Genomic DNA, 13943 nt, shown 5'->3' on the forward strand with positions numbered 1-13943 from the left:
AGGGGAGGATGCTGAGGGCAGGACAAGGGGCTAACAGTGCCCAGCCTGGCTGGGGCTGTGCCAGGAGGCCCCAGTGCCTCAGGACAAGGTGTCTCCTCACAGCCCTTGGTGGCACAGATCCTGCTGTGGCCCAGGGCCCCAAGACTTGGCTTCTCTTTGTCCCCACCTGTCATCACTGCCTCCTGTTCTCTGCTCTGCCTGCGGCCTGGGGACACGTTCTCTGTTGTCTCACATGGTGGGAACCATTCAAACTTCAAGCAACTTTGGAGTTGGATTCTGACTTGGAGTTCTGGAGAGGTTTCTTCAGCTCCCTCTCAGGGACTGATGTTCAGGGCCTGAGCACAAAGCCCCAGAGGCTCATTAAAGTCCTTGTGCTGTGTCTGTGCTGATGAGCTGGGCTGGGCTCCTGGCACAGAGACAGCTCCTGGTAAGCAGGAAGAGCTTCAAAAGCGCATTTCTCTTGAGGAGCAGCTCTTCTGCCAGCCCAGCAGGGCTGGGGCACTGCCTGCAGCCAGCCCGGGCACAGCACAGCGGCACAGAGAGCTTCAATCAGTCAGGGCTGGGAAGGTGCTGAGAAGTGCCTGGGGCAGAATCACTGCCAGCCCTTGGCACAGGAACCTCTGGCTGCAGGACAATGCAACTGTAGCTCCTGGAGCCATCTCCTGAAGCTGGAACATCCCAATGCCTACAGACTCTCAGAGTACAACTCTGAATATTTCTGGTGTGGCGGGGGGGGGGGAAATGCTCATGGAACTTCTACATGCTGAGGGGTTCTGATCAGTCATAGAATATCTACAAGGCAAGGATTTTGGTAGAAAAAAAGATATTTCTTAAGACTTTTATTCAGCTTCCTAGCGGTGAAGAATGTCAGGAAGGGAGGGTTAAATATTAAAGTTAGTATGAATTATTAGTTATTTTTTTGTCAAGTGTCTGAGACATCTGAACTCTTACTTTTAGTGATCAATAGGTTTACAGGAGATCCCTAATGTGCTTGCAGCCACTCTACCCATGGACAGCACCAGTATCCTCTTTGCTGGACCCATCAGGCTCAGTCTGAGCTGTCCTTTCTCCAAGCTGCAAACAGAACCTGCCCCCAGCCAGTGCCCTGCAAACAGGCAGAGTTCTATCGGACCAAGGAGAGTGCACAGAGATTTGGGGTCTGTGAGTGCTGGCAGGGAGAGATCAGGCACAGGGAAACACCTGCAGGGGGAAAATCTACAGGAAGCAGAGAGAAGATCAGGCAATGAGAGAAAACAAAACCCAGCAATGCTGTGGCCAGGAGAGTTTAGAGATGCCCACAGGATTCCCTCCAGTGCAGCCCCCTCCCTCCTGAACAAGCCCCCTCCCTCCTGTCCCCCCAGCCAAGCCTCTGCCCTCAGGGCCGGGGCTCCAAGGTGTGCAGCCCCTCCTGTGCAGGCAGAGCTGCAGCAGAGCCGTGGGGCAGCTCTGCAGCCCCGGGCCCAGTTCCCTCTGCAGAGCACAGGGCTGAGAGCAACTGCCCGGCACTGGGGGCGCTGGCAGGGGGCACAGCTGCCTCAGGGTGATGCTGTCCCCAGTGCCCAGCTCTGGACAATGCTGTCAGCGCAGGCAGGGATGGACCTGCATCTCCCTTCATCCAATGCCATCATAAGGACACTTGCAAGTCCCTCTGAGATTTCAGTCCAAGCTGGGCGCTTCAATCCAGGGTGCAAACCGGTTCTAGAGCATCTCTGAGTTGTAAGACTGATGGGGAAAGGCAGAGGTGTTCTGACACTGAAAACGCTGCTGGGTTGGTGAAATGAGCAACATGAGCCCTTGGCTACAAGTGTGGAGCTGGAGTGGTGGATCCATCTGCTCTCAGCAGTGTCTGGGGTTTTCTTACAGCAACATGGGAGTGTGCAAATCCTCCATTTGAGAAAAGGGAAAGCCAGAGAAACTCCAAACAGAATGAAGTGAGAGACCATCTCTCCTCAGTCTCCACTCTTAATCTTGCCTCAGGGAACTCACTCTGCTATTCCAGAGGGCTGGAGAAAAGCTGAGAGTTTCTCATACTTAAGAATAGCAGGAGAGACACGGGGGGAGCTTAAAAAGAAAACCACAGAACACATGAACACCAAAAGCTGTGTGTGTGTTCCAGAGAAGGGTGTATGAGAAATGGCTTTGATTTTGGTTACAGGTATCTCCTCTCACACTTCACTGTCCTTTTCTCCATGAACAGGACCCCATGTGCAGCTCCAGCAAATGTCCAACAGCAGCTCCATCAGGCATTTCCTCCTGCTGGCACTGGCAGACACGCGGCAGCTGCAGCTCCTGCACTTCTGCCTCTTGCTGGGCATCTCCCTGGCTGCCCTCCTGGGCAACTGCCTCATCATCAGTGCCATAGCCTGCGGCCACCACCTGCACACACCCATGTTCTTCTTCCTGCTCAACCTGGCCCTCACCGACCAGGGCTCCATCTGCACCACTGTCCCCAAAGCCATGCACAATTCCCTCTGGGATGGCAGGAACATCTCCTACTCAGGATGTGCTGCTCAGCTCTTTTTCTTTCTGTTCTTCATTTCAACAGAGTTTTATCTCCTGACCGTCATGTGCTACAACCGCTACGTGTCCATCTGCAAGCCCCTCCACTACGGGACCCTCCTGGGCAGCAGAGCTTGTGCCCACATGGCAGCAGCTGCCTGGGCTAGTGCCTTTCTCACTGCTCTGCTGCACATGGCCAATACATTTTCCCTGCCCCTGTGCCATGGCAATGCCCTGGGCCAATTCTTCTGTGAAATCCCACAGATCCTCAAGCTCTCTTGCTCAAAATCCCTCCTTAGGGAACTTGGGCTCATTGCCGTCAGTGCCTGTTTAGCACTTGGTTGTTTTGTGTTCATTGTTTTCTCCTATGTGCAGATCTTCAGGGCCATGCTGAGGATCCCCTCTGAGCAGGGACGGCACAAAGCCTTTTCCACCTGCCTCCCTCACCTGGCTGTGGTTACCCTGCTCCTCACTACTGGCACATTTGCCTACTTGAAGCCCTCCTCCATGTCCTCCCCATCCCTGGATCTGGCCCTGTCAGTTCTGTACTCGGTGGTGCCTCCAGCCCTGAACCCCCTCATCTACAGCCTGAGGAACCAGGAGCTCAAGGCTGCAGTGTGGAGACTGATCACTGAATGCTTTCACAAACATTAAACTGCTGGCCAGTGTTTGCAAATTACTTTCAATAAAAGTCATCTTTGATAGTTTTTGTTAGTTTTATTTTGAAGGTTTTTTTCCTTTCTTATAATTTTTAAATCTTGTCCACAGAAAAATGTCATTGTTTGTGACATTCTCTCATTTTGTTTCTCTCCACATTCCCTGTGACCACAGACTGTGTCAGTGAGGGGCTGTGCTTTTGGTGACTTTAAAGGAGCTAAAGGATCTCCCAGCAAAGCTTTCTGCAGAGATGCCCTATTGTTGCCTTCTCTGGAGCTGCAGCAGCAATGTCTGTGTGCAGAGCTGGAGGCAGATCAGTTCTGATCACAGCCCAGCAGCTGTGCCCAGAAGCAGCAGCACTTGGTGTTGCCCCACTGCCCTGGTGGCCCTGGTGTTGCTGTAGGGCCTGATTGCTCTCAGGGCCAGCCACAGTCCTGGGTGTCAGTGCCGGGGCTGCAGCAGGGACAGGCAATGGGCACTGCTGGGGCAGCGCTGATGCCTCAGGCCAGGGCCTGGGGGCTTATGGCTCCTTGCCCAGGCTATCTCAAGAACATGCCCAGGCCAATGCTCAGCACACAAAAGCCCCGTGAGCAGCCCCAGGCTGGCCGTGAGCAGGCTGGGGGCAAACAGGATGGCTGGGGCTCTGCAAGGGCCCTGGGGCAAACGGGAAGGAGCAGCAAAGAAGGGGGTGCTCCATCCCCAGTGCGCTGCACAGCCCAGGACAGCGTCCCACAGCGTCCTCATGGAGCTGCCAACAACATCCCCCCTCTGCAGCCCTGGCCTCACCCCCAGACCACACAGGTGCCCCATCCTTGCAGGCACAGACATGGCAGCACTGGCTCAGCAGCCCCTGTTTGCATTGCACACAGCAGGCGGGAGCACCCCCATGCTGTTGGTGTGGGGACATGAACCTGAGGGGGCACAAATGCCATCAGCCCCTGGGGCCAGCAAGGGCTGGGGGACACCAGGGAAACCACCCAGGTTTTTCCTGGCCTCTGCAGTCAGCCAGAAAGTTTGTTCCCATTAGCTGGGAGTTTCCTGTGCCACTGCAGACGCTGTTGCTCAGAGCCAGGGCTGCCTGGCAGCCACCCCCAAATTGCCCTGAGCCTTTCCATTGCTTCACCTTTGCTTTCTTTACTCTTCCCTTATACAAATTTCTTCCTCTTACCCATCCTTCTTCCCTCCCTTGCAAACATCCCATCCCTGTTTGTCCTTTCCACTCTGGCCCCACTCCCCATTGCAGTTTCTGACTTGGTTCCATGGGATTGTCCCTTGGGGAGCAGGATAATCCTACAAGTGTTGCAGGAATTGTCTTCAGGGTCTTTGCAGTGTCTGCTGCTGCTCCCTTGCCAAAGGCACCCCAGGCCAGGGGGCACATCTGGGCTGCTGTGTCTGGCTCTGGGGCTCCCTGTTCTGGGCAACGAGGAGGAGCTGCAGGGGCTCTGCAGGACTGACAGGATGGGCTTTGGGGCTGGCAGGAGAAGCTGAGGGACCTGGGCTGCTGCAGCTTCTGAAGAGGAGGCCCAGGGCTCATCCTGGAACTGCTCCAAGGGTGGTTCCAGAGAGTCACAGAATCAGCAAGGTTGGAAAAGACCTTGGAGATCATCAAGTCCGACCTGTGCCCTGACACCACCTTGTCTCCCTGAGCCTCCTCTTCTTCAGGATAAACAACCCCAGCTCCCTCAGCCACTCCTCACAGCTCTTGTGTTCCAGACCCCTCCCCAACCTTCTTGCCCTTCTCTGGACACACTCCAGCCCCTCCATGTCCTTCCTAAATTGGTGGGCCCAGAACTGGACACAGCACTCGACATGCTGCCCAACCAGAGCTGAGCACAGGGGAAGAATCCCTGCCCTGCTCCTGCTGGCCACACCATTCCTGATCCAGGCCAGGAGCCATTGGCCTTCTTGGCCACCTGGGCACACTGCTGCCTCATGTCCAGCCTGCTGTCCATCAGTCCCTGCAGGTCCCTTTCTGCCTGGCTGCTATCCAGTCACTCTGTCCCCACCCTGTAGTGCTGCAGGGGTTGTTGTGGCCAGAGTGCAGGACCTGGGACTTGGACTTGTTAAACCTCACCTTGTTGGGTTTGGGCCCTGGATCCAGCCTGTCTCGGTCCCTGTGCAGAGCCCTCCTACCCACTAGCAGATCAACACTCTCAGACAACTTGGTGTCACCACGCTTCCATAAGGCCCCAGAGTGTCACAATGGTCTCGATGACTCCATGAGGCCTCCCAATTTCACATTGTCTCTTTGGTTCCATGGGACTCCTTGGTGTCACAAAGTCCCTTGGATCCTTGGGCCCTGCAGGGTCACAATGGATCCTTGGTTCCATGAGGTCTGGCAGTGCAGCAATGCTCTCCTTGGTTCCACCATGTCACAATGGCCTCTTGGTCCCAAGGGCCACCACAGTGTCAAACATATTTCCTTCATTCCAGGAGTCCCTGAGGAACAGCACTGCCACCTTGGTTCCATGAGGCCCCGCAGTGTCACGATGGCCCCATCATGACACCAGGACCTGCTCTTTCACAATGCTGTGCATGGTTCCACAAGGCCCTCCAGGGTCACAGTGGCCTCTGTGGTTACACCAGGACCCAGACTCTCACCATGGACTCCTTGCTTCCATCCAGCCCCGCAGTGTCACAATGGCCCCTTGCTTCCCCAGGGCCCTGCAGTGTCACAATCATCAGAGAATCAACCAGGTTGGCAAAGGCCTTGGAGAGCATCAAGTCCAACCTGGGACCCAACACCACCTTGTTACCCAGACCATGGCACTGAGTGCCACATCCAGTCTTTCCTTAAACACTTCCAGGGATGGTGACTCACCCACCTCCCTGGGCAGCCCATTCCAATGCCCCATCATCCTTTGTGTCAAGAATATTTCCTAATGTCCAGCCTAAACATCCCGTAGTGCAGCATAAGGCTGTGTCCTCTTGTCCTGTCACTGTTCCCTGGGAAAAGAGCCTGATCCCCACCTGGCTGCACCCTCCTGTCAGGGAGTTGTAGAGAGTGATGAGATCTCCCCTGAGTCTCCTCTTCTCCAGGATAAACAACCCCAGCTCCCTCAGCCGCTCTTCCGGGACTCATGCTCCAGACCCCTCATCAGCCTTGTTGCCCTTCTCTGGACACGCTCCAGCCCCTCCATGTCCTTCCTAAACTGGGGGGCCCAGAACTGGACACAGCACTTGAGGTGCTGCCCAACCAGTGCTGAGCACAGGGAAAGAATCCCTGCCCTGCTCCTGCTGGCCACACCATTCCTGATCCATAGGAGTGCCAGGAGTTGGGTGAGGGAAAGGGTGGGGAGAGGATGGGGAAAAAGTGTTCTTGATTGCCAGCCATGGAGGATTTTGATTTTCATATCTGTTCAGACTGCATCAGAAGATGCTGGAGATAAATAGAGAGTGGACATTGATGATATCAGTCTATAAACAGGAGAAGACAACAAGATAAAACTGTTCCCTCTGCATTTTTTTTTCCATTACAATATATTCACTTTGAACACATTTCCTGAATCTGTCTGAATAATCACAGAAGAATTGAAAACCTAAATTATTCTCAGGGGCTTGTCTTTTTCAAGTATTTTGAACAAATGTTTACGAGCTTTTCTCACTGAATTCCTGAACTGAAGACCTCAATAAAGATGTGGCCTCTGGAGTAGGAAAATTCATCAGCAACATCCAAGTGGCTGAGGATCCATCCCCATCAGAGGAGCAATGAACAGAAATGGGCACAACTTTGTGGCTGCCCCAGCTTTGGCATGGGCCCTGGGTCTGGAGCAGGAGCAGCTCTTGAGGGCCCCAAGGCCGCCGCTCTTGTGCTGCCCTGGGCAGATGGGATGGCAGCAGGGGCTGCAGAGCTCTCAGCATCTCCTGCAGAGGAGAGAAGGGCACCCAGGGGGCCTCCTTTCCTTGGCCAAGCACCTTACCCCATGGTGGGGCTGAGTCCTGTGGCAGCAGCAGCTGCTGTTGTGCCCTTGCCAGGGGCTGAGGCCATGGGGCAGTGCCCAGAGCAGCCTGGCCTGAGCAGAGCTGTGGGGCCAGAGCTGGCTGGGCTGGGCTGGGGTGAGGCCCTTGGTGCTGCCCAGAGCTCAGGGCAGCTGGCAGAGCTTGCAGGGAGCTGGGCCGGGCTCAGAGAGCCTGGCCCAGAAACCATCAGTGTCCATCTCAGCCTGGCTGAGCGTGCAGGGGCCAAGAAGAGCAGCCCAGAGTCCACAAGTTCTCTGTGTGGGAGCTGAGCTTGTGAGCCCCTGAGCCCTGCCAAGTGCTGGGGCTGCACCTCTAGCTCCAGAGATGTGATAGATGGGAGCAGGGACAAATAATTCCTGTTGGATTGTTTCTCTTGTTTGCTTATACAGGTTCCCTGGAATCATAAGTAGTTGAGCTGTTTTCTTTCAGATAACTTGGGTAAAATGATAAGAATAATATTTTAACCTGAAAATAATACTTCACACATAATACACAATAAGAAAGAAAAGACACATTATCAGAAAAACATCTGAGTTTTTAAGAGCGTGAGACTCATTGATGTCCTAGCAGTCAAACCTGTTCAAATACCTTCCTCAGGGTTTCCTTGAGATGAGAGGTAACCACCAGAGGCCAAGGCCAGCCAGAGCTCTCTGTCCTGGCAGCTTTTGTCTGGGAGAACCCTTGCATGGGAATTTTCGAGGGGAGTATCAATTTTGGCTGTGAGCACCTGGAAGGACAAATGGTTCTTTTCCATAGGAAGGAAAGCACTGGGCTCCAGTTCTCCAGGGGCTGATGAGAAGCAGCCCTCAACATTCCAAGATCAGCTGGAACTCTCAAGTGGGCCCTGGGTGGCCAAGCCAGCCAGATCTGTTCCATGTTCCCTTGGTTTCATGGTGCTCTGCTGTATCACAATGTTCTCCTTGTTTCTGCACTGTAACAATGGCCCCGTGCTTCCAAGAGGCCCTGCAGGGTCACAGAGGCCCTTTGGTTCTGTGTGACCCCACAGTGTCACAACACTCTCCATGATTCCATGGGGCCTTGCAATGTCACAATGCTCCCCATGGATCCACGGTGCCCTGCAGGATCACAGCGGCCCTTTGGCTCCACAGGGTCCTGAAATGCAGCAATGGCCTCTTGGTTCCACAAATCCCTGCTGCTTCACACTGGCCCCTTGGGACCATGCAGCCCAATAGAGCCACAGTGATGTCCTTGGTTCCATGAGGCCACACAGTGTCACAATGGTCCCTTGGATTCATGAGACCCTGAAGTGTCATCATGGTTCCACAGGAAGGAAAGCAGGAAGGAAAGCAGGAAGGAAAGCATGGAGCCCCAGTCTTCCAAGAGCTGATAAACAGCAGCCACTAGAGGCCAAGGCCAGCCAAATCTGTCTGTCCTGGCTGCTTTCATCTGGGAGCAACAGAATAAATACCTTGTATCTCAGATATAAATATTCTGTATCCCAGATATATGGGATTTTGGGGGCAGAATCCCAATTTCAGCCCATGAGCACCTGGATGAGAAGGCCAGTTCTTTCCCTCAGGAAGGAAAGGACAGAGCCCCAGTGTTTCCAGGGCAGACTGGAGGTGACCAGCAGAGGCCTGATTGAGCCAGGCCTGTCTGTCCTTGCAGCTTTTGTCCCGGAGTAACCCTTGCATGTAGGGAATTTGGGAGAAGTACCAATAGGTACCAATTTTGTCCAGAACTGTGAGCAGAGGCTGAGGGAACTGGGCTGGTCCAGCCTGGAGCAGGGAAGGCTGAGGGGCTCCTCATCCCAGCCTGGCAGTGCCAGCGAGGATGGGATGGAGAACACAGAGCCAGGCTCTTCATCGGGGGCTGGGGGGAGACAAAAGCCAGTGGGTGGAAGGGGAAAGAGGGGAGATCAGCCAGGACAGGAGGAGATGAAAGGAGTCAGGCTGGTTTCAGCATTTCCTCAACACCAAAAGCAGCCTCACCTCCCTTCTCCATCCACCACTGACAGCTTTGCAAATCAGGAATTGTTCAAGCTGTTCTGTCCTCACTCCAGGACGAGAATCCTGATACAAGAACATAATTGTGTTTATATCTATCACAGAACCACGTTTGTGTGAAATAAATTTTAGTATGGAAATCATTTGTGGAGGGTGGACTCATCAGACACTGCTGGGACGTTGCACTTGGCTCAGGGAAGAGTTTATAATTGTGTGATTGTTATTTTAATTGTGTGATTGTTATTAAATTATATCCTATTCAACTGTGGTCTGTTGGCTAGGTCCAGTGTGGGCTGGAGGCAGCTCAGATTTGCACAAGGCTGCTCTGAGTGCCAGGGCTTGGATGGGAGAAATGGTGGGGTGGGGGTAGGGACAGAGTTGGATTGATTGTCCGAAATGAAGGGTCTTGATTTTCATATCCATTCAAAGGGCATGAGGAGGAACTTGGATTCAGTGTCAATTGGAGATTGCACAAATCAATGATTTACTAGTGAAAAAAAAACTACAAGACCTAAAAAAATATTTTCTTGCTGTCTTTTTAATCTCAGGGTATTCACATTGAATAGGCTTCTGAAATCTGACTAATCAACCACAAAAGATTTGAACACTTAAATCAAATTATTCCCAGGAGCTTGGCTTGTTAAGGTGTTCTCAATGTCAATGAGCCCTGGGACACTGAATTCCTGCATAGAAGAGCTGAAGGCTGAACAAGCCTCTGGAGCAGGAAAATTCAGCAGCAGCCTCCACGTTGCTGAGGATGTCAGCAGCCCCCACTGAGGCCATCCCTGCCCAGAGACTGTGGGGGAATGGGCAGACAAGGAGAGCGTCCCTGGGGTTGGGGCAGCACAACTCAGAGGCACCAGTGGCTCCAGCTGGGAAATGGAGTGTGGAATCTGGCTGGGAAAGCCCTGCCTGGGCTGTGCCAAGCAGGACACACAAGCCCTGACTGCCATTCCCCAAAAAACTCCCTCAATGAGACATTTAAAAGGAATTAAAACTATTGTGTACTCCGAGTTGGACTTCCTGGAGAAATACCAACAAGAGATTCTTAAGAGCTCAAAACAACTAAACAGTCTTTATTGCAAACTTTAGAAATGCAGAAAAACTTTGGCAAAAGGTTTAATACAACATTCAATCAACAGAAAACCCTTCTCAAAGCATTGCCTTGGCCCATTCAACTTCATAAACTACAAGCCTGTTCAATGTAATGTTAATCAAAATTTGCAAGAAGAGGGAATTAGAAAGAGAGAAAGACATAAAAGGTACAGAGGAGCACACAGAGAGCTACCAACTCCTGGATTCCAGCACTGTTGAGATAGAAATTCCAAGAGGAGGTAGGGTCAAGATGTGTGCTTGCCTTGTGGTCAGCCTTCAATACCCCTTGGTCTTCCTGGGCCCTTCCCCCAGGTGGGACTTGGGCTCATCTGGTCCCTCAGGAGCTGGGCTGGGGCTGCAGAGGTGGCTGTGGAGCATTGCATGTGCTGTGCCAGGGACTGGCAGACACTGCTGGGCTGGGATAGAGGCTCTGGGGGCATTGCGGTTCCAGGGCAGGGCAAGGCTGGACCTGCCCCTTCCTCCCCCACACATGAAATGTTTTGAGCCAACAATCTCCTGCAGTTTGTCACAATACGCAGTGTTGGAGATGGAACCCAAATTTGGCCATGGGCATCTGGCTGAGAAGGACAGTTCCTTTCCATAGGAAGGAAAGCACGGAGCCTTCCCCAGGGTTTTGGAGCCAGATGAAAGGTGACCCTTGTGAAACCACTGCCAGACAGACTTGTCCTGGAAATATTGCTGTGGGAACAATATAAGGAAATATATTTCCTGGATATAAGGAAATTTGGTGGTGAAAGCCCAGTTCTGGCCATGGGTGCCTGGAGGAGAAGGACAGTTCTTTCCCATAGGAAGGAAAGCACAGAGCCCCAGTATTTCAGCAGCAGATGAGAAGAGACCCTCAACATGCCAAGGTCATCTGGACCAGTCAGCTGGCCCACAGGAGGCCAAACCAGCCAGACCTGTTCTGTGTTCCCTTGCTTTTGTGGGGCCCTGAGGTGTCACAAGGATGTCTTGGTTCCATGGGGTCCCACAGTGTCACATTGTCCCCCAGGTTCCTGAAGGTCCCGCAGTGTCTCAATGGTCCCAAGGATTCCACGAGGCCTTGCAGTGTCACAATGGTCTCTGTGGTTCCACAGGCCCCACAATGTCATATGATTCCTCTGTTCTGTGAGCCCTGCACTGTCACAATGGACCTTTGGGCCCTGGGAGGTTGTGGTGTAACAATGGTTTCCTTTGGCTCCACAGTGTCACAATGGACCATTGATGACAGGAGGCCACTCTGTGTCACCCTGGAGCTTTGGTTTCATGCAGCCCTGCCGTGTCACAATGGTCCTGCTTGGTTTCTTAGTGTCACAATGGACCACTGAGGACAGAAGACCTTGCAATGTCACCAAGGCCTCTTGGTTCCATGCTGCCCGACAGTGTCACAATGCTTTCCTTATTCCATGAGGCCTCTTAGTGTCACAATGGTCTCCATGATTCCATGAGTCCCCTCAGTTTCACAATGGCTCCCTGGTTCCATGAGGCTGTGAAGTGAGTTAATGATCTTTCCATGGTTCCATGAGGCCTTGCAATGGCACAATGGACCTTTGGTTCCATGGGATCTCACAGTGTCAAAATGGCCCCTGGGTTCCATGACACCTCAAAGTGCCATAATGGTCTCCAGGATTCCATGAGACCCAGCAATGTCACAATGGCCTCTTGGTTTGATGGGGCCTCTCAGTGTCACAATGACCCCTACATTCCATGGAGTCACACAGTGTCAGTACAGTCCCCGTGGTTCCATGAGGCCCAGCAACGTCACAGTGCTCTCCATGATTCCATGAGGCCCCACAGTGTTACAATGGTCCCTTGGTCTCACAGGGCCCCACAGTGTCACAATGGTCCCTTGGTCTCACAAGGCCCCACCGCGTCACAATGGTCCCTTGGTGTCACAGGGCCCCACAGTGTCACAATGGTCCCTTGGTCTCACAGGACCACAGTGTCACAATGGTCCCTTGGTTCCATGGGCCCTGTGCTGCTGCATTCCCCTCTCCCCTTCTCAGGCATCCCTGCCAGCTGAGAAATGCTCCTTGGGCCTTGGCCTTGGCCAACAGCCCCTGGGCTCAGCTCCTCTGCAGCTCATCATAAACACTGTCTGCTCCAGCCACTGCTGCTGCCCAACTAGCTCCTGCTTTCTGTAGGAGCAGCCCTGGGAGCTGTTTTTGTTCCCTCAGTGGCACAACATCCCTGTTCTCACACTGCCGAAGAAAGCTGTTGGTGCCAAGTGCAGCCAGGATGAACCATTGCTGGGACTGAAGCCCCTCTCTTGGGCCCTACAAACAGCACTCCAAAAGGAGCCCTTGGAGCTCTCCTGGGCCAGCAATCCCTTCTGAGTGGGGCCTCTCCCAGCCGGGAACTCTCCCGTTTGCTGCACTTGGGGATCCTGAACAACGACGGAGCCTGGGCCAATCCCCCGACTCCTCCAGGCTCAACCCTTCACCCGCTGGGGAGATGCCAAAGGATCCACAGTGAGCATTGCCTGCCCTCAGGGGAATTTCTCCCAGGTGCCTTGCACTGACTCGTTGTGTCTGTGTGCACACAGGAGTGCCTTTGCTGGGGAAATGTAGCAGAAATCCTGCTCTCTGAGGGGTTTGAGTGCCTTGGATAGCTGAGTCAGTCAGATATCCAGATATCAGTAAGTAAGGTGAAGTCATGAGGTCTAAGCAAAGTTAATTACTGCTAAGAGTTGTTATTTTGCTAAATTGTTACATTTTGTTTAAGTTATTGGTAAAGTTAAATATTGTTAAGTGTTACTCCTCTGTTAAATTGCTAAGTCATAGGTTATAAGTTAGGTTAAATAGTGTTAAGTACTGTTGATTTGCTAAACTTTGATGTTTAAGGTATTGGTCACATTTAAGGTGTAAGTTAAGTCCTGTTAAGTGTGAGGCCTGGTAAGCCTTTGGGCCATATTCCTTTTAACCTTACCCTCACTGTCCTTGTGTCACACACACACACACACACAGGGACAGTTCTCTGTTCATTTCTGGTTTGATTGCCTGGATTTTGTTTGGTTTTATTGTTGCTTTGTTTCCTTGGTGTGCTTGAAGTGTCCAGTCAGGAGCAGAGTGACTCTTGCCAAGGAACTTTGTGCTGCTGTTGGTTAATATTAAATCTGGTTTTTGCTGATCCCTTTCCGGGGATTTTTTCATTGCTCTCAAGCCCTCGTTGGTAGCAGGGTGAAGGAGCCCTGGCCCAGGCTCTGGCCCTGGCGGACATGGGGACGCTGCCGGGGGATCCCTGTCCCCCTGTGCCATCCCCAGGGCCCCGGCCCCCGGTCCCCGTGTCAGGCTCTGGGGTCGATCTCGTGGAACATCCTCTGGGGGAGGCTGCGGGGCCGGGGGCGGGGGGACCCGGGGGGACAGGGGACCCTGCTGTGCACGAGCAGGATTGGACTGCTCTGGGGGGAGTTGTGAGGGGGGCCAGGGCAGAGTGACCTCCCCTGTCACACAGCCCCTGTGATGTCACACAACCATCTGTGACCTCACACAGCCCCTGTGATGTCACACAGGCATCTGTGATGCCACACAGCCCCTGTGATGTCACAAATCCCCCTTGTGATGTCACAGAGCCAATGCTGGCATATGACTCTGTGATGTCATATAGCTGCCTCCTGGGATGTCTCAGAAGACACTGTGATGTCACAAACTCGCCCAGTGATGTCACTGCATGTTCTCTGATGTCACAGACTGTTCTGTGGTGTTACTCAGACACCCAGTGATACCACAACCCACTCTCTGATGCCGCAGAGCCACCCTCCATGAT

The 13943-nt window shown here is 53.1% G+C and overlaps 1 protein-coding gene across 1 annotated transcript; it reads left to right on the forward strand.

The window, feature by feature from the left end:
• Positions 1 to 2220: 2220 nt before the first annotated feature.
• On the forward strand, positions 2221 to 3153 carry LOC128949270 (olfactory receptor 14A16-like). The gene has a single exon (XM_054294132.1). The coding sequence runs from the start codon at positions 2221 to 2223 to the stop codon at positions 3151 to 3153; it is 933 nt and encodes a 310-aa protein (XP_054150107.1).
• Positions 3154 to 13943: the final 10790 nt, after the last annotated feature.

The sequence above is a fragment of the Melozone crissalis genome, unplaced genomic scaffold (assembly GCF_028551555.1).
Source record: "Melozone crissalis strain CALT ecotype California unplaced genomic scaffold, PUWL_Pcris_2 ptg000209l_1, whole genome shotgun sequence".
In the NCBI taxonomy this organism is placed as follows: Eukaryota; Metazoa; Chordata; class Aves; order Passeriformes; family Passerellidae; genus Melozone; species Melozone crissalis.